Source organism: Lithobates pipiens, unplaced genomic scaffold (assembly GCF_037356315.1).
Source record: "Lithobates pipiens isolate NorthernLeopardFrog02 unplaced genomic scaffold, aLitPip1_a1.2 Scaffold_16, whole genome shotgun sequence".
Taxonomy (NCBI): Eukaryota; Metazoa; Chordata; class Amphibia; order Anura; family Ranidae; genus Lithobates; species Lithobates pipiens.
Window position 1 is genome coordinate 365,180,695 of NW_027507748.1, and position 25,063 is coordinate 365,205,757.

Consider the following 25,063-nt stretch of genomic DNA (forward strand, 5'->3'; position numbering starts at 1 on the left):
TATGAAGGGTGATGTACAGGAATCCCATGTATATGAACACTAATGGGTATGTGACTATAGTTGATGCACATTTTGCTGGATGTGTTGGCTTTATGGATATTCTAGCAAGCTAGACGTGTAGCAACTGGTTTCTTAGTTAAAAAAAAATAAAAATAAAAGCTCTGAACTCCGATACAGAGCTCCATAAACATGCAATGGTGGAACAGCCCAAGGGCACTATGGAAAAGTATGTTTGTGCATCTTTACACTTTCACATATATCCCAAGTTTCATGGCACTGTTAACAGTAATACATATAAGCATCAGGAATTCTAGCCTAAATGCATTTGTTTGTTAAATAAAAATACAATTAATTCACACCTGCACACATTTTATTGCTTCTGCAATTACACAAGGCACTGGCTGTTAATCTCCAAGTAAAAGACAAGTGATTGAGAATAATAAAAAAAAAAAAAAAAAAAAAAAAAAAAAAAAAAAAAAAAAAAACTTAGTCACACACTCTGCATCCAATGTTAGCAATACTGTGGGATTGTCATAAATCACACTACAAAAGGAGCCCTTTATACTGCACTCATGGCAATTGTGCACCAATACTACAGCTGACAGGAAACCATCTAATACACAGACAAGTGCAAAACATTCATAATTTTTAATATAAATATTTGGTTTTAATGTCCAAATCTCCTTTTGAAATCAGACTTGAACTATATGTACCCAAGTGATAAAGCAGGCATTCTGTATGGATAAGAGATTCAGTCACACATACCTCAACAATGAGGTTAAAACACACTGTAGCTTCTACCACAGAAGAAGCTTTAAGACTTATGATGATGAATGCATTGGTGGGGTATTTAAGAGAATGGAGGAGCACCACAAACAGCGATACAACAGCAGTAGAGTTGATAAGGGTACTCAATCATCAGTCAACCGTACAGTGCCCTAGTGCACAGGGTGTGGGAACTGCAGACAACATACTTCAGGGATGACAGGTAATCAGTGCGCTGGAATGAATAAAAGAAAAAAAAAGTAACTTAAAATATAAAAATTAACAAAAAATTCATACCCACAAAAATCAAGACAAAGAAGGATGAACATTTTTTAAATTAGAAAAATATAAAATTATTCAGTTTGCCAGCACTTTTATTGGAGGGATGACAGCAAAAGCTGCTTGCCAATAGTTATACGTGTGCACAGAGGTTTAACATTCCTTTGTAAACAAGACATCCCTTTAGAATAGACAGCCTCAAGGAGTTTATTAAATGTTCTGAAAAGTTGATGAAATCATTATTTGCACTCAAGAAGATTTACAAAAATATAACAAGGTCTTTACTGCGAGCTCTGGAGAAAGCTGCCAGGATGCTTGCGAACACCACATCTGGAGACTGTGAAGCATCTACTGCTTTATGGATTCCATGGCGTTGGTAATATTCAACAAGTGGTGAAGTCATAGTGTGATAGGCCTCCAGTCGGGACTTCAGGGTAACTTCATTATCATCAGAACGTCTCACCAAAGGCTCACCAGTCACCTGCAACAGCAGTTAGTCTCTATAAATGATAAGCCCTGGTATAGGTCACACAGAACTTTATGGATGGAAAATAAATAAATATCACTGAGGCAGAAGCTTCTGCCAATAGATGCCCAGCAAAAGCCACAACGTATCAAACTAAGCAATTACATTAAGCACTATTTGCATTCTGTTCAGAATATAAAAAAAACTTTCATGCAATATTATAGTACAGCCCCTTATATGGGCCAAATAAATGTTCCCCGTTTTCTGATGCTCATGCCTCTAACAATGAGTGACATGCTGAAGGGTGTGTGGCTCTCTTTAGCATACTTTGCTTGAGCTGGTCTGGAAACCAGGAGATAGAAAAGGTAACATAATATATAGAGTGGGTATAGAAAAGAATCACAAACCTTTAAAAATAATCACTTTGTTGCCTTGCAGCCTGAAATGAAAGCAGACAGTTTGTTTTATCCAGCTGTATTTACAGGGACTGAAATGCTCCAGGAAAGGTTTTTATGCTGAGCTATTCAAAATGACCACAGTTGAGTCAATGCCTTTGTGTGTCATTGAGCAGGTGATTAGCTATACCTGGTTGGGTTTACAAGTCATTTTTAGGAGGGTGTGATCCTTTTCTCCAGCTCAGTGATTTTATTTATTTATTTTTATGACATGGTGCCATCTTTCACTTGGATGTTATAAGTTGCGGGGAAGGACAGTTTGTTTTAATATCGGGCTGCAAAAGTAAGCCACTACAAGCACCAGAGGGCAGAGACGTCACCTGTAAAAGCTGCTATAATTGCTTTTACGTTCAGGGGAATCACTGGATGAAAAAAATAAAAATAAAATTATAATTGCAGGCATCAGTTATCACCACTTAAAGTCCAGGAGGTCATATGACTTCCACCTAAAGATAAGTGGTTAAAGAGGATAATTTTCTATATCCACTGTATATTATAATATTCTTAAGTTCAATGTCTGTCATCATTACCCTTTGTTAAACAAGTGAACGACTACTTTGGAAAAAGTATTTTCATTTTAGGCTTCGATACACAGATTCCTGTGCCAGTTCGTTGACTAGACTAGTAATGAACAAAAAGGAGGGTGATATTCCTAAAGCTTGTAGCTCTTTACACACACACTTATGTCAGCTCCCTTATGACTACTTTAATGCTGACAGGTTCATTTAAAATTTTTAGTCCTACAATGCAGTGAAAGCTTTTCCCGATTTGGTCTTAAAGGTATCCTGTAAAAAACATCATTAAAAATAGGAAGCGCCAACCTGAGTAGTATTATAATGTACAATTTATGCAAATGATAAAAACATTCACACAAAGTGCAAAAAAGGCTCATCTGGTGTGTGGGAGAGCCCCTCCAATACATCGGGCTGCGTTCAGGGACCACAGATGTAGTTGCTGTGTGTGGGCTGGATGGACAGCCAGATCCAATCCAAGTCAGCCAATCCCTTTGACCGCTTCCTGGCCGTCTTAGTCTCGGGTGACGTCACATCCGCTTTGCGGTTCACTGTGGTCTCCCCCCCCTCCCTCAACATTTCCTGGGACGCCAGTCAGTCCACAGAAAAACTATACATCTGCGATCCCTGAAAGCAGTGCGATGTCCACAAGATGGATTGAAGGGGCTCTTCCAAAACTTATGGTTTTGTATTCAATTTTATTTTACAGAGTTGCCTCAGAGGATGGCTGCCACTATTAGACCCCTTTCACACTTGTGCGACTTGTCCTCATGACTGCAAAGTCACATGACAAGTCATTCCCCATGACAACCATTTATATTAGCACGACTTCAAAGTAGTCCATGCACTACTTTGGTCCGACTTTGATCCTACTTCAGCCCATTGAATATCACTGAAGTCAGATCAAAGTCGGATCGCCATCTTAACTGAACCGACCTTGGCATGCGATTTGTGCTCTTCATGATCCTGCAGGTGAACTCCACATCCAGTTTTATTTTTTATTATTTTTTTTTAAACACCCACACAAAACCCCCAGCATGGGTTCCCCCTCCAAGAGCATAAAAGGCCCTTCAGTCTGGTATGGATTTTAAAAGGGAACCCCCATGCCAAAAAACTGAGTGTCCCCCCCCCCCCCCCCCCCACCAAAATCCATACCAGACCATTATCCGAGCACACAGCCCGGCAGGTCATAAAGGGGAATAGGGACGAGCCGATATGCTCCCTGCCCTCAGACCCTGACCAACGGCCAGGGTTGCCCCAAAAGGCCCAATGGCCGTGCCCCCCCCAAACCGTACAAGGTTGCATGCCCTGGTGGGTGCTTTGGGACAGGGGGGCATTAAGCCTTTTGGGGTAACCCTGGCCGGTGGTCAGGGAGCTTATCGGTACTTTGTGCCCTACCCATTTACAAAAAAAAATAAATAAAAATAAAATAAAAAAAAAATAAAATTTAAGGCAGCTCTAGGGTCTCTTCAGATTTCTTCTTCCTCTGCCAGGTCTCCCGATGTTGACTCAGCGCTCGCTCCCACTCTAATGCTGGGTGTGAGGTGTGCCACTACTTATATTGGCATGGGGTGGGGTCACTAGAGGCCTGCCCCTTATGGGGCATGACTGGCAGTGACGTCATAAGGAACAGGCCTCTGGTGACCCCATCTCAATTTAAGTAGCGACACACCGCACCCCCAGTATTAGAGCGGAAGGTAGCGTTGATTCAACATCGGAAAAACAAAGCGACAAGTCAGCGGAAAAGACCCAGCAGAGGCAGAAGACAGCGGGAGAAGTTGGAAGAGAGGCCGGAGCTGCCTTAATAAATATTACTTTTAAAACTTGTGTACGGTTTTATTTTTGACTTTTTTTGTGAATGTAAGCCTACCCAACGTACCCGATATTCACATAGGGTGGAGGGCCAGGATCAGGCCCCCCCCCCCCATGCTGGGGGCATGCGGCCTGGTATTTTATTTTTTCGCCGTGTGGGTTCCCCTTAAAATCCATACTAGACCCAGGGGCCTGGTATGTTCTTGGAGGGGGAACCCATTGTTTTTTTTTTTTACATTATGTGTGGAGATCCCCCTAAAGAAGATTCATATCAGACAATGCCTGGTATCGTTTAGGATCAAAGTCAGATCCCTGTTGATTGACCCCGTTCATTGAAGTCAGACTTCAAGTCACAGGGCAAAGTCGGATCCAAAGTGTCGTACCAGTGTGAAAGGGGCCTTAGTTTAACTTTTTCCATTGGACTTACATTATACTGATGCCACAACCTTAAATGATTTCTGGTGCTGGGCTGATTAGCCTCATATGATCTTATCTTTTAAAAAAGGAGAAGTGTGGGATCCCCCCCCCCCCAAATCATACTTACCTAGGTATCTGTCCCCTGCTAGCTCCAACACTGAGAACCAAGCAATCCAACACCGATTGCTTGTTTCTCAGAGCTCCCTCAGCAGAGAGCTTGTGACTGACCGCTTTCTGCTCAGCCCTCCCCTCGCTCACTGGAGCACTGGGCTGTGGAGCTTCCAGCTCAGGTTTTAAAGCAGCTCGCCGAGAGGCTGAGCCAGGTACCGGGTCCAGGCATGTGGGCAGATCTAGACTTTATCGTCATGATTTCCCAAGCCGGGACTGGCTCTGATGTCAGCAGACAGCAGGCTTAAGCCATGTCTGCTGAAAGCCGGTCACAGCAGTACAGAATGAAATGCACTCCTGTGATCCATAGGAGAAGTGTAGCCAAACGAGATTTGGCTGTACTGATCGGTTAACACCACATTACATTTCTCTATTGACCGGAGTTGTTCTTTAAATTATCCACGAACAGTTAGTATATTATACATTAAAGTGGTTGTAAACCCTTACACCACACTTTGACCTACAGGTAAGCCTAGATTAAGGCTTACCTGTAGGTCCAAGAAATATCTCCTAAACCTATACGGTTTAGGAGATATTTGCCCGAAGACAGGCACCGCTGTCTACGGTGCAGGCGCACTGAGCGCGGCATCGTCAACGACGAAGATGCCGCGCAGAGCTGCGAGACCCCACCGAGAAGATGGATCAGGTAAGTGACATAATGGGCTACTATGTGATGCATAGTAGTCCATTACGCTTTGCAGGGAATGAAAGAGGAAATAAACCCATCAGGGTTTACTTCCTCGTAAGTTTTTTTTTTTTTTTAAACCTGGTTAATGTTCCCATTTTATGTGATGAGGGTCTACAAGGTCCTGTTTTCAGGAACTAATAGTTTATGTATTCTAGCACACCACAGAATCATGTGTGAAATATAGTGTGGTTCCTGTGAGCTCCTGTCAAAGTCTAGAAAGCATGACTTGCTACTGGTATGCAAGGACTAGCAAAATGTTGGTGTAGTGCACTGCAAACTCACATCATCTTTCATGTGTTCTTTAGGAGGATTGAACTCTTCGTGGTATGATCGTCCACTCGGTTGGTGTATCAACCTACAGCAACAGATAAGGATGTAGTTGACATAAAAGTAAAATACAATCCAAAATACCACAGGAGGCCAGGATTGAATGAATCAGATATTTTGCTGCCGTTACCTGCCACAGATCCTTCTTACAAGTAAAGAATCATCTACACTAAATTCGATGACTGAATCAAGTTTTTCTTGGCGCTTTTCAAGAAGTTCATCAAGCTAAAATACAAGAATGAGATCAGATTACAACATAGGAAATACAGCTTTATTTGCTGCTCTAGCTGCAAGACTATTAGACTGCATTCACACCTGAACGTGCTGTTTGAGCTTTTTGGATGTTGATACTTTTTTTAGCCAGTAGAGAAAAAATGTTTGTCAGCTTTTTCAACCGCTTTTTTTTTTTTTTATTCATAAAAAAATAAAAAATAAAAAAAAAGCACCTTTAACCACTTGTCTACAGGGCACTTTCACCTTGTTCAGGCCAATTTTGAGCTTTCAGCACTGTCACACTTTGAATGGCAGTTGTCCTGCTACACTAACCATGTGATAATTTTTCCCAGTATCATTTTATTCACAAATTAGAGCTCTTTTGGGTGATATTTAATCACTGCTGTGTTTTTTTTTCTTTTGCAAAAAGAGGCCAAACATTTTTAAATAAAGTTTGTCAGTTAACTTTGCAAAGCAGTAATTTCTCCACTGGTGAGGGCGCACCAATATGCAACAAATTAAAGGCAGCACTGACTGGCATCACTGACTGGCATCACTAGTGTCACTGATTTCTTGCACTGGTGGCATGTTACTGTAATCAGGGCACTGATGATCAGTGCCCAGATTACATGTCTTGATGTCCTCTGAGGAGATGCTGCTGATCGGCTCTCACCACACACTGTCAGTGAGGCAATGAGAGCTGATTAGCGGCATCTCCGGGTTTACATGTGACCGGCTGACTGGACACAGCCAAATCACATGGTTAAAGACCCGGGGTAGCGCAGTGTCCTAGCAACATGGCGCCGCTGTGATCCCCAAATGCGAGTGGCCCTTCTGGGACATCATTCCAGAACGAGAGCCGCACTGCCCCTCTGTCATTTTACGGTGGGCGGCAATCAGTTAAGGGTTTTTATTTTATTACTTATGTATTTACTTTGTTAGGTTAGGGCTTCCCAACCTTTCAGTCAAGGCACTCTAAAATTCCACACAATCGTAAGGCACCCTTTTCTAAAATTTGCATAATGTAGCAAAATCCACATGCATAGGACACCCAACATTAGCAGCGATTTATTGTTCCAAAGCAAAAACACACTGCATTTCATATTTCTCTTCTACCTCCGTTTCTCTCCCACACTCAGCTAATGTGAAATGTGCTGAAGGATGCTGTGCAGGTGCTCGACATCCTCCTTATCAACTGATGAGGTCATTGGTTGTTAGGACACTGGCCGCTAGAAGGTTGCAATGTTACACAAGTCTGGGTTAGGGGTCAATATTAGCATTCGGATTAGAGATATCTATCTATACACTCACTCCAGCGTTTGAGCTTCGGATTCAAGAAAAAAAAAAAAAAAAAAAAAAAAACCCACACACTGAGGTGTGACTGGGGCCATTAAGCTGAACTTTAGTCAGATATAAAAAGTTATCACAGCTTTGTTGCCATCATTACATTTTTTAAAGAAAACTGTTAAATACTGGCATTTGACCTGTTCTAAGACCCCTTGCTGTTCCTGTACAGCAGCACTGGATTGAGAGAGGAGGAAACCGTATAAAGCAGTGGTCATCAACCCTGTCCTCAGGGCCCACTAACAGGCCAGGTTATATGTATTACCTTGGAGAGATTCAGACTAGAATACTGCAATCACTGAGCAGCAAATTATATCACCTGTGATGCATTTCAGTTATCTTGCAACCTGGCCTGTTAGTGGGCCCTGAGGACAGGGTTGATGACCACTGGTATAAATAGCCAATTAGTTCTGGCTATTGCTGACAAGAAGCATGAATAGAGGAATAAAAAGACAAGTGACAGAAAGATTATCACTGTGCTGCTTCCAATTTCCCTGTTCAGTCAGAGTGGGGGTGGACAGGATAATCTAGGCTCAAAGGAAGTGTTTAAAAATGGCGCTGGCCATTGGACTGAGGACACCTCAAATAAAAAATAAAATAAAAATTGTGGGGGAAACTCTGGTCTGAAAGGTACGCAAAGCTGGTTTTGTTCATTTTTTAATGGGCTATAAATTTCTAAAAGATTTTCTATGGCTGAAGTTCTTCGTAATGTATTGTTTTTACTATTGAAACGAAAGATAAGCAGCGAGAGGTCAGCCAGTCTCAACTTAGCCAAAATGGGAATGTTTGCGCCAAGAAGTTCTATTTCTTAAAGTAGAACTATAGTCAAAATAGAGTGAGGGAGGGTTATAAATAGTCAGATTTTTTTTTTTTTTTTTTTGCCATCCATGTCCCATTGCAGAGATTTTGCCCTTCCTGCCTGTCCTATAGCCAAACAGGAAGGGAGAGGAAATCCCTGCAAATTAAAAGCAGATGCAAACCCTCATACACCCAGTGAAGTGAACAGCCTCAGATGATACAGAGATTAAAAAAACCCTTCTACATAAGTTTTACATGTTTATCCGCTGTCTTCAATTATAAAATATATATATATATATATATATATCCTTTAGAAAGTACACATTAGATTTCCTCTCCCTGATCAGCAGGAGTGGATTCTTGGCATACAGCTGATTGGAGGAAAGGTGCACACACCCCCACTGCACATTGGCAAAAGGAAGGAAGTAATGTGCAGAGCTGTGTTGTGACCAGACAAGCTCTCTGCTAATTTAATTTAGTTAATAGAGAATTTGTCAGAAGTTATCAGGATAACAGAGCTACCGAACAGAAGAAACAGGACATAGTGCTTTGCAGAGAGAAGAAAACACTAGATATATGTGCCCAGCTCATTTTATGAATCAGGTTTCCATCCACTTTAACCACTTAAGGCCAGAGCCTCTGAGATTTGTTGTTTACAAGTTAAAATAATTTTTTTTTGCTTGAGAAATTACTTCGAACCCTCAAAACATACATATATACACACACACACACACACACACACACACACACACACACACACTTTTTTCCCCCCTCAGACACCCTAGAGACTAAAATGACTGATGCAATACTATGTCACATCGTATTTGCACAGCGGTCTTACAAACGCTTTTTTGGGAGGGAAAAAAATAAAAATAAAAAAAGTGTAAGATCAGTAAAGTTAGTCCAATTTATTTCCTATATTGTGAAAGTAAATGTTATGCTGAGTAAATTGACACCAAACATGCCACACTTCAAAAATTGTGCTTGCTCGTGGAATGGCCACAAAAACTTTGCCACTTAAATATATCCATTGGCGACGGTTAAATATTTCTACAGGTTACCAGTTGAGTTACAGAGAAAGTCTAGTGCTAGAATTAATGCTCTTATGCTAACGGTTGGTGATGGCTTGCGTATGTGTTCGGTTCTGCGTGAGATCAGCAGGACAGGCTAGCTATATACATACATATTTTTTGTCAGAGACCATATAGAATAAAATGGTGGCGTTACATATTTGCGCAGTTTTTAAAACGCAATTATCTTGGGGAAAAAAAAAAAAAAAAAAAAATACACAATCTCTCTCCCTCTCTATGACCCTCGTGCGATGTTATGTCACATCCGGGCCAGCAGAAGTAAATGCTGGAGACACGGCTGGAAAGGCTGAGAACATTTTGTTTTTTATACTGGTCTTTCCAGCCTGAAGGAGAGATGTGGGATCCATAGACCCCACATCTCTCCATAAAGAGGACCTGTCACGCACCATTCCTATTACAAGGAACGTTTACAATCCTTGTAATAGAAAAGTAATAACTTTTTTTACAAAGTAAAAAGGAAAGAATTTTGAATGCGTCGCCTATGGAGATTAAGTACCGAAGTTTAGTGCCATTCCACAAGTGTGCACAATTTTAAAGCGCGACATGTTAGGAATCTATTTGCTGGGCGTAACATCTCTCACATTAACACACAAACTTTGGTACTTAAAAATCCCCATAGGCGACGCTGTAAAAAACTTTGTGCGGGTATATCTCAATGATGCCTGTAGCTGCAGGCATCATTGAAATATACCCGCACACAGTCAAAGACATCATATGTCGGCCAGCGGTTAAACTTAAACAAAAGTTCCAGAAAAGGCCTGGTATGGGAGTGCTTAAACATGTGCAAAAAGACCAAAATAAGTTCTGGCAACAAAAGGTTTAAAAGCAGAAATAAATTCCTACTTGCAGCGAGCAGGCAGGCTCTTTATTGTAGAAGAGACATGCAATGTCTTGGCTGCAATAAAATACACCTACCTGCTTGCTCTCAGTGGTCTCCAGCATGTAGACTGTGCTGTGAATGCGAAGCTTACAGCGCAGCCCCAAACCTTGTGTGCTGAAATACAGTATGGCTTTTACACTGACCATAGATGCACTTAAACAAAAAAAGCTCACAGGAATCCAACATTTATGTATGTTACAAATCTGTCTGTGCCAGCCCAAACTGCTCCTCCTCCCTCTAGATTACTAGCTAGCCTAAATATAAAACTTGGAAAATCAACGAGGCTGCCCCTGCTTACTTTTTCCTGAAAATGTTATTAGCCAGCTTGTTATGCGGTCTTTCGGGCTTCAATACTTTGAGTGACTGACCTGGAACAAGTACGCAAATAAGACTGTCGGACGTTGCATAAAATATAGCCCAAAAGGCTCTGGTAGAGGGACTAAAAAAAAATAAAATAAAAAAAAAAGCTCTACAATGAACCAGTGAGTAGCACTATAAACCCCCCCCCCCCCCCCACACCTTGTTTTCCACAAATGGCTAACTGTTCTAGAAAGGGTTCAATGGATACATTTTTGGTTCCTTTAGGCCATCCTCACCATAACCTTCTGAGTTAGGCTACTTTGACTGCTGGTCATGGATGCATGCAGTTTGCTTCCACCAACTTCCCCCAAAGGTGTGCTCTCCCTTCAGGGTTTGACCCTCACTAGAAAAGGTCAAAGATGCAATACTATGGGCTGCTTGCATCAGATTCCTGTGTTGGTGGTATCCAGGTTCTCATATCGCAGCGGTTCATGTCCATACAACAAGGTTTGTACCATTCAAGTGTATATTAGTTCTGCGGCAGGTTGGCGCGGCTGCACAAATCGCCATAGGTATACATCGCTCCTTTAAGACGATCTAGCAGACACACACACACAGCATGTCCACGAAGCCAATGAACGTGCCTGGTGGGCACAATGTTCTTAGGACACCCACGGTTGCTTGTGACAGAGCAGGAAAGTGGATGCGTGTAAAACACATCCACGTCCTGACAGGGGAGTAGTGAGATCCTCCCCTATTCAGTCCCATTCACCCCACAGTTAGAACACACCTAGAGAATACAGTTAACCCCTTGAACACCCCCCTAGTGTTAACCCCTTCCCTGCCACTGACATTTATACAGTAATTAGCAGCCATTTTTTAGCTCTGATTGCTGTATAAAAATGTCAGATCTGTCCGTCGCAGTCCTGATAAATAAAACCACAGGTCGCCGCCATTACTAGTAATATAAAAAAAAAAAATGCAATATATAATATTTTGGCAGAGACCCTATAGAATAAACTGGTGGGCGTTGCATATTTTTATGTCAGTATTTGCGCAGTGGTTTTTCAAACGCAATTATCTTGGAGGGGAAGAAAAAAACCCACACACTCCTGCATTAAGAACAAAATGTTTTTGTATAATGTGAAAGATGTTACGCCAAGTAAATGGATACCCAACATCTCATGCTTTAAAACCATGTCTCCCCATAGAATGGCGGCAAACTAGGAGGTTTAAAGATTCTCCATAAGCAACGCTTTAAACACCTTTACAGGTTACCAGTTTAGAGTTGCACATAAGGTCTAATGCCAGAATTAGTACCCTCACTGACATTACCTCACGTGTGGTGTGAAAAACCGCTTACATATGCGTGCAGAAGTAACGTATACGTTTGCACGGTGGAACGGAGCCACAAAAAAATAAACTTAATTTTTTTGTACTAACTTTATTTCTATCACAAGGGATGAAGAACATACCTGGTGACAGCATGGGCATGCAACAGGTCCCCTTTATTGAGAGATTTGGGGTCTATTAGACCAGACACAGGTGTCCGATTGGCTGCCTGATAAAGGGGCAGAACTGGAAGTGACAAACCATTCGTCACTCCTGGTGTCAGGGGTTACGGAACGAACATTGTTCCTCTCTCCATACAGGGCAGCCATCACCCCCAGGCTCCGCGCTGGGGCAGGAGAGCCCGGGAACAGAGGTGGCGACACCGGCTTCCGCCACCTGCAGAAGTGATTGAGTGGCTAATTAGCCACGTGGATCACCTTTGTATTACTCAGAATCGCTGCCTATAAAGATTGTATGTGCAGGCATCATCCCAGTATAACCACTGAAACCCAAGGACGTCCTACGGGCGGGAAGTAGTTTAAAATTCAATGAGCACTGTGTGTCAGTCCCCTCCCCCCCGCCCCCCTTGAATTTTACTGCACGTGGCTCCTATGCAATTATAGTCACTGCCGGCTGGGCTCATTGAGGTTTTCCCTGTTCAGTACTACCTTTGAAACTCATCCAGGAGTGCCAGTTTTGACCCTGGGAACCTGACCCCATTTTGAATAACTTAGCACATTACTATTTAGAGTTTATTACTTTAGTGTCACACACACACACACAGTGCTTGCAGCTGTTGTGAGACCGTTGCACACATTTTTCACTATATTCAAAGTAAAAAGTTTGCAGAATGAAAAGTCAATATCAACCTTGCACTTTTCTTACCAAAGGTTTTCTTTAAAAGATACAAATCTGCGTCAAAGTTATGTAGAAGTGAAATTTTGGATGCATTTTCCAATCTTCAAAAAAGGTTCTCTTTTTGTGAATGCACATTTGTCTACATACACTCAAAACAAGAGTTTAAACAAGATTCAAAACTTTCAGGCCCATTTCATTCAGCAGGAGTTACCATTTCTGCTTGCTTGACAGTACGAGGAAATCCATCCAACAGGAATCCCTTCTTACATGGAGGTGTATCCAGGTTATTTTCAATCAGTTCTACAACCATTTCATCACTGACCTAAAGAGAACAAATCAATCATGTTGGACCGTGTTAAAACAAAAGTGAATTCTAGCAGGGGATTATTAGTATACATTATTATAGAGTATTTATACAGTGCCAGCAGTTTTACGCAGTGCAACAAACACCAACCAGTTTTCCTGCATCCATTGTAGCTTTCAGACGTTTTCCCAGCTCTGATCCTGATGCAACCATAGCTCTCAACATATCGCCTGTGGCAAGGTGACAAACGCAGTATTTCTCTGCTAGTTTCGGGGCCTGAAATAAATGGAAAGATCTTAAATGATTGTTTTTACATGTACCTTCAATATTGCATGCCTTACACATAACTTTTGAATAGTTTTTTCCATCAATGAAGATGTGTGCAATTCTAGCTAGACCATTTGCTGGCAAAGTACACCTTTAATTAGCAGAAGACAATAGCCAGGGTGTACTATGCCATCTGTTTCCCCAGTAGGCATCCCTAATCCCAACTCCACCATGAGAAACATTGGTGAAATAAACCTCATAGCTCCTTACTTTGGAGTGCATTCTACAAAAACACTTCTATGGAATAATAAATGTTGGTCTTGAGCCAATGCAATCAGTCAATGCATGAACACAGGTTAGTCATTTTTTACATGGTGCTAGATTACATCTGTGTGATGGGTTTGCGTGTGTTCTAAGGCCTATTAACAGCAAAGGAATTGCATGTAACCATGAACAGCAATGTGTAAAACCAACTTTAAAAAGTGTGTGGCTCATGTTATATTTCCACAGTACTCTGAGTAATGACATCATTCACATGGATTACACACAAGGTCGGATATACACAAAATTATTGAACAAACTTTTAAAGCTGACGTTTAGCAAAAAAAAAAAAAAAAAAAAAAATAAAAAAAACCTTCTCTATAGCTTTAGTGAGCTAACTTACCTGAAACACAAGTAGGTCCTACATTGTGGGGAAGGCTGGATCCTGTGGAAATCATCTGTGCAGGTCCCTTTTCTTTTCATGAGCTTACAGCGCTCCACCAGGAAAAGCCATTTTATAATGTACACTGCATGCAACAATCTGCTAGTGATGGAGAAAATCCTGACTAACCAGACTGCCACATTCACAGATTCAACATAAAAAAATAAAATAAAAAAAATAAAAATAAATCAGTCTGTATATGCAGTAAAGCATGCTCATTATACTCACTGAGGAACCTCAGGGGTTAATCCTCTGCATTGTGTATAAAGGCTGTGTGATCTTGTCTCTCTGATCCTTCACCTTTAACCGACTCAAACCCATCGCATGATAGAACAGCCTTTGGAGTCAGGCTACACAATTTGGTACGTATTGCTAGAAAGTTTTTTTTTTTTTTTTTCTTCTTGAGAGCGCATGGGATCAGGGGAGACCCAGGGCCGGTGTTCTGCCGTATAGTGTCCGGCCCATATTGCGCATGCGCAGTACGGAGCAGACGAAGCTTCGGAAAATCTCCGAAGCTGAATGGCGCCTGCGCCAAGCGGACATAGGGTTGTGAATATTAGAGAGCCCCTCGCGGGCGAGCTTCGCTCGCCACGCTTCAGGCTCGGCCTCTGTGCTCGGCTCTTTTTTTATTCCTACTCCATGTCCCCATGGATAGTGGGGATAGAACCTGGACTCATGGCGCAGGCGCCATTCATCCTCTGCAATTTTCGGAATCTGTGTTGCTGTGTACTGCGCATGCGCAGTACGCAGCGGACACTATCGGATGGAGGACGTTATATGACAAGACACCGGCCCTACCATGGGTCCTGGTGGGTCAAATGGTTCCAGGCAGAAAACTAGGAGCCGTGGCAACAGGGGCAGACTATCACTTTGTCCTGCAGAGCAAAGTGTAAACAATCAAGATCACTACTCTGCCACCTGTTTGGGGGTGGGGGGGGCCCACATCATTAATGACAACTCCCTCTAGCATGGCATCATCCTTGCATGTCATCCTGCTGGTGGGTGGAGCAGGGCGGGCAGGAGGGTAATGTGGAAAGAGTGAGCAGTTTGCTGGGCACAACTTTGCTCAGCACAGTAGATAGAGAGTGGCTTTGTCCCAGCATGTAGATATAGATTGTAACACACACCCCCAGCCTGCACAGTACTACTAGTCCCTCAGCAAGAGTAGAGTTGAACAGGCAGAGCACATAAGGTTGGGAAGGCATTGGCCATTAGTGCTCTCCCAAGTTATTCTAGCTGCATACAACTTTCTTGCTCCTATGCTTGCCTTCTCTGTCCACTCTCCATTCATCTCCAACACTCCTGCTTTCACCTTCAGTGTCCCAATGTCTGTATGACATTATCAGCCCTGCCCACTAGCCACCTGTTTTTTCTCTCCCTGCTCTGGAAAATCTCCGTGCCCATTCCATGTCTGTGCACCCTCCTCCTGTGCCCTTTCCCTCAGACCCCCTCCTCTCCAGCCCTACTGCCAAGATGAGTGGTGTTCTCTCCACTGTCTCTGTGCTGCTGAGGATGGCACTAACTACGTGGCTAACACATTTTCAGACTTTAGATCACTGATACAGCTGTGGAGACAACTGTTATTTCAGATTCTATTCTTGGTACATGCACATTCACAAGAGGTGCAAACATACGGGAGATTTATTAAAACTGGAGAATGCAATATCTGTTGCAGCTTTGCATAGAAACCAATCAACTTCCAGGTTTTATTGTCAAAGCTTAATTGAAGAAGCTGAAGTTAGAAGCCGATTGGCTACTGTGCACAGCTACCCCAGACTCGGTGCTCATGTTTTACTAAATCTTCCCCAATGTATCCATGCAGCCTGCCTTTGATCAGCACCCAATATATATCTACTGGGATATGAGGCTGCATGGACACAGCCACTGTATTCTAACATGACAACTTTTTTTTCTTTTTTCAAAAAACACCCCATCGATGGGTTTACTTCCGTTTTAAAGCAGAATTAACTACTTGCTGACCAGTTCACGCACATATGCGGTTGCAGGATGGTTCGTTCCGGTGAATTGCCATAACTAAGGGCAACAGCAGGCGTGCGCTCGCTGCACACCGGGGAACCTGATGGACGTGGCTGGCGGCTGCAAAGTCCGCCAGCCACCCTCAATCATGGGCATGAGAGCCAGAACAGGGATCTGTAACTAAATACACAAATCCCTGGTTCTGACAAGGGAGGAGAAACAGATCTGATGTTCCTATTAATTAGGAACAGCGATATGTCTCCTCCTCCAGTCAGTCCCACCCCCCCCACAGAAACACTTATGAAAAAGCACATTTAACCCCTTGATTTCCCCCTAGTGTTAACCCCTTTCCTGCCAGTGACATTTATACAGTAATCAGTGGTTATTTTTAGTTCTGATCACTGTATAAATGTCAATGGTCCTAAAAGTGTCAATTGTCCGAGCTGTCTGCCACAATGTCACAGTTTGGCTAAAAAGTGCTGATCACCGCCATTGCTAGATAATAAATAATATTTTATTACTATTAATAATGCCATAAATTATCCCATATTTGTGTATATTATATAGACGCTATAACTTTTGCGCAAACCAATCAATATACGCTTATTGCGATTTTTTTACACCAAAAATTATGTACAATACATATTGGCCTAAACTGATGAAGAAATTTGTTCTAATTTGGTATATTTTTTTTTTTTGCTATAAAGTTTTCCCTAAAATGGTCGGTCTTTGTTTATAGCACAAAAAATAAAAAACGCAGAGTGATCAAATACCACCAAAAGAAAGCCCCATGGGGGGGGGGGGGGATGTAAATTTTATTTGGGTACAGTGTCGCACAACTGCATAAATGTCAGTTTTGCGACCCAGTACCGTATCGCAAAAAAATGGCCTGGCCATTAACCACTTAAGGACCAGCCTCGTTTTGAGATTTTGGCTTTTACAAGTTTAAAACAGTTTTTTTTTTTTTGCTAGAAAATTACTTAGAACCCCCAAACATTATATATTTTCCTAACACCCTAGAGAAAAAAAAATAGCAGTCATTGCAATACTTGTTTTCACACTATTTGCGCAGCGGTTCTACAAGCGCACTTTTGGAAAAGCGTGAAAGGTGTCTTACAGCCAAGAAAGCTGCTTCTGTTTGATCTGAAACTACCATGGAGATTCACGTGTGACCAGTTATGACACCAGCCATTTGATAGTTTGACAGTTTGGTTGAGGACACAAGCAAATGTGACAGTTAGCAATCCTGGCATTCCAAGAACAGATATGTTTTATGAAACCATTAAAATTGATGGGTTTAGTTCAACTGTAATTCTTAAATAAAAAGATAATGAATAGGGTTTAAAGTGGTTGTAAACCCTTACAACACACTTAGGCTTACCTGTAGGGCCAAAAAAAAATCTCCTAAACCTACACGGCTTAGGAGATATTTGCCGAAAGACAGGCACCGCTGCCTACGGCGCACGCGCCATAGACAGCAGCGCGCAGGCACACTGAGCACACTGCTGTCAGCGGCGATATGCCGCACGTGGCGGCTCCCATGTGCAGGAGTGACGTCATCGCAGCTTCACCGAATGACAGTGGCGGAACGGCGAGACCCACCCAGAAGATGGATGCCCTGGACTACAGGGGACAGCGGTGACTTCGCTGGCTCCTGTGTCAGGTAAGTGACACATAATGGACTACTATGCAATGCATAGTAGTCCATTAAGCTTTACCTTTGCAGGGAATGAAAAAGTAAACTCATCTGGGTTTACTTCCTCTTTAAAGTGGAAGTAGTCCCTAACACTAAAATCTATAAATCTACAGGCATCCACGATCGAAGACTAACCATGTAAAGAAGAAATTGGTATACATACTTTTTTTATAAAACGCCACACCAATCCGGTCTCCAGCTGCGGAAGCTCTGCAGAAGATACGGCCAACAATGGCTGTGAAATGAATGGGAAGTGACCCATAGAGTTACCATAGGGCTTCCATTGTCAGCTGCCTCCTCTGTAACTGCCTCCACAGCGAAGCCACTGCTGACAGCTCAGCGTGGGACCTGACTCAAAAAAAGGTATGTATAGGAATTATTTTTCTTTACAGGGCTAGACAGGTTAGTCTTCGTCTGTGGATGCCTGTAGGGATTTTAGTTTTAGGATGGACTTCAATTTTAAGGTCACCCGCAAGAGATTCACTTAAAGGAGTTGTATAGCCACAACATACACTTTCATTTTATAACATGCAAACAGTAGTACCGTATTTTTCTCTCCATAAGACGCACCTGACAATAAGACGCACCTAGGTTTTAGAGCAGGGATATGCAATTAGCGGACCTCCAGTTGTTGCAAAACTACAAGTCCCATCATGCCTCTGCGTGTCATGCTTGTGGCTGTCAGTCTTGCAATGCCTCATGGGACTTGTGGTTCTGCAACAGCTGAAAGAGGAAGTAAACCCTGATGGGTTTACTTCCTCTTTCATTCCCTGCAAAGGCAAAGCATAATGGGTATCGCATAGTAGCCCATTATGTGTCACTTACCTGACACAGGAGCCAGCGATGTCACCGCTGTCCCCTGTAGTCCGGCGCATCCATCTATGGCGCATGCAGCATAGACAGCGGTGCCTGTCTTCAGGCAAATATCTCCTAAACCGTATAGGTTTAGAAGATATTTCTTGGACCTAAAGGTAAGCCTTAATCTAGGCTTACCTGTAGGTCAAAGTGTGTTGTAAGGGTTTACAACCACTTGAAAGTCCACTAATTGTATATCCCTATTTTAGAGGTTGAAAAGAAGAAAAAAAAATATTCTGAACCAAATGGTATACTAAAATATTTTCCAGTGCCCTTGAAATGCAGAGTGACCATTACCATAGAAAGTATTGGCAGGGTATCGCAGAGTATTGAGGGATGGCTGTGACTGCACTTGTCACAGAGCAGTGCTGTGGGCACTACAGATGCAGCCCACAGTGCTGCTGCCATCCGATCTCTCCCATCCACTGTACAGATCTGTACACAGAGGGGAGAGAGGAACCGACGTCATCATGACGCCAGTTTGTTTACAAGTGATCGCTCCATCATTTCACGGAGCGATCACATTGCAAATGGCGGGTGCCCCAAGATGGCCGCCGCTCCAGAGCTATGAGCGCTCCGGAGTGCGGTGCCAAGCGTATTTTAGCACCATAAGATGCAGGCACATTTTCCCCCATATTTCTGGGGGGAAAACGTGCGTCTTATGGTCCGGAAAATACGGTAATTTTTGACAATTCAGTATAATCTTACTAGAAAAATCTGCTTTCGTGTTGTGGGTTCTGCCTGCGAGTTGGCCATCATTCCACAACTTCCTTGATTCCCTGTGCGCTTTGCATCTTCTCCCCTGTTTATGCTCAATATCTAAGAACTATATATCCCATGGTCCATTGCTGCCTTAGCATAGATCCCTGTACCGAATACTGAAATTCCTCTCAACACCTCTGTAGTTCAGAAGGCAGGCTCTGTGAAATGTGTGACAGCAGTGCCAACTTACAGGACATAGTGAATGTGTCACAGAATCCAAGGAAGTAAGTGTGAGGAATCTTCACAAACTTAAAAGATCATTCATATCAATAGTGGGTTAGAAATAATTGAAATGCAATGTAGAACTGAATACATATGATTTTGAATGCAAAACTAAATTTTTGAATAAAGCTGCTTATCACCCCATCTACACATATAAAACATTTTTAATTCATGCACTGACAGCTTAAAGGATAAGCTCACCTTTAACCATTTGCTGACTGCGCTAAAGCTGAAAGATGACTACGACAAATTTCCTCCCAGAACCCAACCCACGTGCCGCCTGCGGCACACATGGGGCGCGCTCTATGACAGCTGATCACTGACCGGGGTAAAGGGCCAATCACAGCAGTTGTCCTTTAAAAGGTGATCAGCTGTGTGCAATCACATGTAAACAGACTTGCTAGTTATCGGCAGCTCTTTCCTGCCACGCTGCGCCTGTCAAACCATTTACACTGATAATCAGGTCACTGATCATTAAGACCCCTTTCACACTGAATACCACCCCACGCTAGCGGCAAAGCACCACTCATTTTAAAAGCGCCCAAAAAGCACCGCTGCTAAAGTGCTTTGCAGGTGCTAGGGCAACACTGCCCATTGATTTCAATGGCAGGGGTGGTTTAGAAGCGGAGTATACACCATTCCAGCATCACCCCAAAGACGCTGCTTGCGGAAGGATTTACGCCCTTCCTGAGCAGGCCATTTTTTGCAAAATAGCACTGCGTCGTTTTAACCAATGTACCCAAACAAAATTTTCCCCCACAAATAGAGCTTTTTTGGTGGTATTTGATCACCTCTGCGGTTATTTTTTGAGATATAAAATTCTCAATAAGCGTATATTGATTGGTTTGCGCAAAATGTTATAGAGTCTACAAGACAGGGGAAAGATTTTGGGACATTTTTTTTTTTTTACTGGTAATGACAGCGATCTGCAATTTTTAGCAGGACTGCGGCAGACAAATCTGACCCCAAGTGACAATATTTGGGGACCAGTGACACCAATACACTGATCACCTGTATAAATGCCTCTGGCAGGGAATAGGTTAACACTAGGGGCGATCAAGGGGTTGTGTTCCCTGGGAGGTGTTTCTAACTGGATGGGGGGTGGGCTGCATGGGAAGAGAGCGAGAGATTGCTGTTCCTGATCACCAGGAACAGCTGATCTCCCTCTCCACCCCTGTCAGAATGGGGGATCTGTTTGTTTACATTTCCCTGTTCTGGCCCTCTATTCCGCGGGTGGCTGGACCCATGGGAGCAAAAGCCAGTGCATGAACCAACGTACCAGTACATTGATTCACGCAGCCAAGCCAATTTGCTGCCATATAACTATGGCGGCTGGTTGGCAACTGGTTAAACACCGCCAAAAGAAATCTTTATGTGTGTGAACAAAAGGATACACGCCTGCTTCACGGCATAATCCTCACTTAAAGTACGACAGCGCTGAAAAAAAAAAAAAAAAACTGGCCTGGGCAGGAAGGGAGTGAAAGTGCCTAGTAGGCAAGAAGTCAAGAAATATATGCACATATATTTACAAAAAAAAAAAAAAAAAAAAAAAAAAAAAAAAAAAAAAAAAAGCGCATTCATTTTATTAGGAGTCTGCAGAGCATTGCACCTGCAATCAGCAGATCATGGGTGCAATCTCAGTCACAGATTACTGGGAGCAAATGACGTGGTTCAGAAGGTGGACCCTTGCACAGACACACTTTCTAAACTGTGGCCGGGGGTGTCGCAATAAGATCTATCCACCCGTTGTCGCAGTGGTGCTGCCTAGTAACAGGTTACACCCTAAGGTTGCTTTCACACGGCGGTGCTTTACAGGCGCTATAATCACTAAAAATAGCACCTGTAAAGAGCCTCTCTTCTCACACCAGAGTGAAAGTTTGAGCGCTTTCACAATGAAGCGGTGCGCTTGCAGGACAGTAAAAAAAGACCTGCAAGCAGCATATTTGCAGCGCTGTAGGAGCGGTGTAGACACCCACTTCTAAAGCACCCTGTCCATTGAAATCAACTACACGGTAGCAGCCAAAAACCTCCACAAAAATAACGGTAAAGCACCGCTAAGAATCTCAGCGATTTACCACCGACCCCCCCCCACGTGAAAGTAGCCTAAATAACTTGTTACTAAAGGTGAACTTTATCTTTACTATTCAGCTGTGCAGTGTTAGACCCCTTTCACACTGAGGTGCTACGGCATTAAAAATAGCACCTGAAAAAAAGCCTCAGCCGCAAACTCAGTGTGAAATCCAGAGTGCTATCACACTGAAAAAAAGTCCTGCCAAAAGCTTCTTTGCAGTGGCGCATACACCCCACCTCCCCATTGAAAGCAACAGGGCAGCGCTGCTACACCACCGGCAAAGCACCTCTGAAGCAGCATTTAGCGGGCAGATTTAACCCCTTTTTCATGTGGGGTTAAAAATCACCCAGCTATCGGCTGATGGCTCCACTAAAACACCAGGAAATCGGCGCTAAAAATAGCACCGCACAGGGAGGCTCAGTGTGAAAGGGGTCCTAATGTGGATGTATTTATCCAGTTCTGGGTGGCATGATAGATGTAATACAGGCAATTGTCTGTGACCACACAGCAATATACACATCCATTCAGCCTGTCACTGATTTGGACAATTGACTGAATGGCGATTATATAGTTGCTCTGCCAACATTCAGGGAATGTAGTCAGTGTATGACTGAATGATGATAGGCGATCACAGTTCATAGCCAGTAGCTATAGCAATTGCCTGACAGTGTGAAATACACCATTCCTCCACTAAGCGGCCTATCATCATAGCGTATTGTGGGATAGGCTGCCCAATCACAGGATGACACGTCACCACACACGGCCCCTATACCCAGGCGTTCGTAGTAGTTAGCATAAGATATGCCGAGCTTCAGACGTTGTGCAAGTATATAGTGACCGCACACAATGCCGTGCTATTTACCTGAGTCCCCTTGCCGGCTCCGGGCGGCCCCAGTAGGATGGCTCTGATCCCGTCCATGACGGAGCCGCGCTCGGTGCTATCTCTAGGAGCCATGTTTCATCCAAAACAGCCGCCGTCAGCGTTCCCAACCACCTTCGCACTCTCAAAGGCCAGCCCACCAACGTGCAACGTGAATGGCCAAGTTGCCTGCGTGACCTTTCAAACGAGACCCCTATTGGATAGAAAGCGTGTCAATCAACAACTATATTTGGCCAACATAAAGGTCATTGGACGGTTGCGAGGCTGTGGGTTGTACGGTAAAGGCGGGAAGCGGAACATAGCCAAGGTGTCCTGATGGTAGGGGAACGCGTGGCTTTCAAGGGGCGTGGCTTGTTCGTCAAAATGTCACCTTGTGAACTAGTGTGTATGAATGTGATCTGATATAGAGATGATAGGGTAGGCCATGGAATGTCATTATCAATGGGACACAGTCACAGATAGATAAACACTATCTGTAGGCTGCAAACGGTTGTAGCTGTTCACCTTGTGAAGCTATTTTTACATTAGCTTATGTTGCAATTCTGATTTGAATTTTCTGCCGGTGTGTGCTGTGCTTAAAGCTGATACTTTACCCATAACAACTTGATAAAACATAATGATCTCTGCCAAGGAACATACATGTCATATTAAAGCGGAGGTCCACCCTAAAATGGACCTCCGCTCATCGGAATCCCCCCCCCTCCGGCGCCACAATTGGCACCTTTCAGGGGGGAGGGGGGGGTGCAGTTACCTGGATAATCCAGGTAACTGCACCCACTTCCGGGATAGCTGTCTGCGGAAAGGGGTGTAGATTACGCCCCTTTCCGCAACTGCCCGCCCCTTTGTGCAAGTGCCCCGCTGCCTGCTGGGAAACACACAGTTCCCAGAGGCAGCGGGGACCGTCCGGATTGCGGCTCGCGCATGCGCAGTAGGGAACCGGGAAATGAAGCCGAAAGGCTCCATTTCCTGATTCCCATACCCAAGATGGCGGCGGCAGGACCCGACAGACGACCTAGCGATCGGCTTCGGGTGCCGACATCGCGGGCGCGCTGGACAGGTAAGTGTCACTATTTTAAAAGTCAGCAACTGCAGTATTTGTAGCTGCTGGCTTTTAAAAAAAAAAAAAAAACGCGGAGTCCCGGTGGACTCTCGCTTTAATAATTATGCTACAAAAATGAGTGTGTGCTGTAAATTGGCTCCAGTTTCTTCTTGCTGGAGGCTGCCATCTTGCTGAAGCTCAGAGCCCCTGAACAGCAGTAAATTATAAGGCTTGGTTCACATCTAAGTGGCATGTGGCTCACAGCAGGGGTCTGGTGCATGCCTGTTTTCCGATTCAGGTATAAATCGGGGCCAATTTCTTGCCTGACCAGAAATGGAGCCAAAGACGCACAGGACCTTTGTCCTCCACAGCTGTCCCGGAGATGTGTGACTGAGTCCATTGAGAGCCTGCCACAAGTTCCTGTAATGTGAATTGGATGCAGGAAATCCACATCCTAGTCATATAAGTGTGAACCCAGCCTGAAGCAGAACTAAACCCATCGATTTATTGGTTTAAAAAAACAGTTATATTCCTGGAACGCTGGGATTGCTAATTGTCACATTTTCTGATGTAGCACTCTGATGTTTAGGCATGTTCGCTCCTAAATTTACCTGCCAGGTGTAGCTACCTTGGCACATTGTTAGGGGATCAATTGGTTTCACCCTAAGTCTAGAATTGCTGTACTTCTCTCTTCTGTCACTCGATGGCCGTGTACCTGGTGACATTAGATAAGACAAGTGCAAAGCAAGGACATAGCGCCCATCTGTCCCTAATTTCGAGGGACTGTCTCTGATTTGGAGCAATGTCCCTCTGTCCCTCATTCCACCTAATTTGTCCCTCATTTTGGTCTGATCTATATAGTTGTATATAAAATGCACTTTTTATTTTTCAAAATGCGTTTTTAGAGCTAAACCTTTCATCTGATTTCTAATTTGCTGCATTTGTAAATTCCAAAAGCCAATATAAAGGAATAGTTGTGGTAAAAAAAGCACTTGTGTGTTAAACCAATCTTGTTTTTTTTCTACAATTCTCCTTTAAGGGGGCGTGGCAGGGGATGTGTCCTATGCCTGCTAACTTTTGCTGATCGGTGTCCCTCATTCCCATCTCAAAAAGTTGGGAGGTATGCAAGGACAGATTATGAGTATATGGGGTATCTCAGCCAATGAGCAGGGGTTTTCTTGAATCCCTTGGCCTGCAGGGAGGACCTATATATTCAGGTGATCTGTGTTCTGTGCCACCTGGACAGCTGTCTGGGGGGACGTGTGGTATATTGCCCAGGTTGCTAGGCCAGAGATGGGGCCTATCCCGGGGACATTTGGCTGCTAGGCTGTCTGAGGGCTTATCCAGAAGCAAGAGAGAGCAGCGCAGGGTTGGGACTGTGGCTTGCAGTCCAACCAAAAGTGACGATTCTGCCGGCCAGCAAACCTGTCATGGCTGGAGGTAGAGGGGAAGCTGTCGCCACTAAGGGGCAGGCCAGCTTATTACCAGGGACCACAGTGAGTAGCTGAAGCAAGTACTGGAGCAGTATTCTCACCAACCGGGAACGGTGAAGAATTTGCAAACTTCAGCAGGTGTCAAGCCA

The 25,063-nt window shown here is 43.6% G+C and overlaps 1 protein-coding gene across 2 annotated transcripts; it reads right to left on the reverse strand.

Annotated features, from left to right (window-relative positions):
- Positions 1–352: 352 nt before the first annotated feature.
- On the reverse strand, positions 353–22,592 carry AK2 (adenylate kinase 2). 2 transcript variants are annotated; one of them, XM_077482036.1, is made up of 7 exons: positions 22,425–22,592; positions 13,160–13,285; positions 12,917–13,027; positions 6,020–6,114; positions 5,845–5,917; positions 1,330–1,525; positions 353–1,000 (listed from the first exon to the last, which is right to left on the reverse strand). In XM_077482036.1, the coding sequence occupies exons 1-7, from the start codon at positions 22,515–22,517 to the stop codon at positions 993–995; spliced, it is 702 nt and encodes a 233-aa protein (XP_077338162.1). In that variant the 5' UTR covers positions 22,518–22,592; the 3' UTR covers positions 353–992. The 2 variants fall into 2 exon arrangements, with proteins under 2 accessions (XP_077338162.1, XP_077338161.1); XM_077482035.1 differs by lacking the exon at positions 353–1,000 and having other exon boundaries at positions 1,119–1,525.
- Positions 22,593–25,063: the final 2,471 nt, after the last annotated feature.

Coding starts and splice junctions, on each gene's coding strand:
- AK2 (XM_077482035.1), bottom strand. CDS start 22,517: ATGGCTCCTAGAGATAGCACCGAGCGCGGCTCCGTCATGGACGGGATC. Junction 5,918..6,019: donor GTAAGAAGGATCTGTGGCAG/GTAACGGCAGCA, acceptor CTGTTGCTGTAG/GTTGATACACCAACCGAGTG. Junction 1,526..5,844: donor AAGAACACATGAAAGATGAT/GTGAGTTTGCAG, acceptor CTGCTGTTGCAG/GTGACTGGTGAGCCTTTGGT.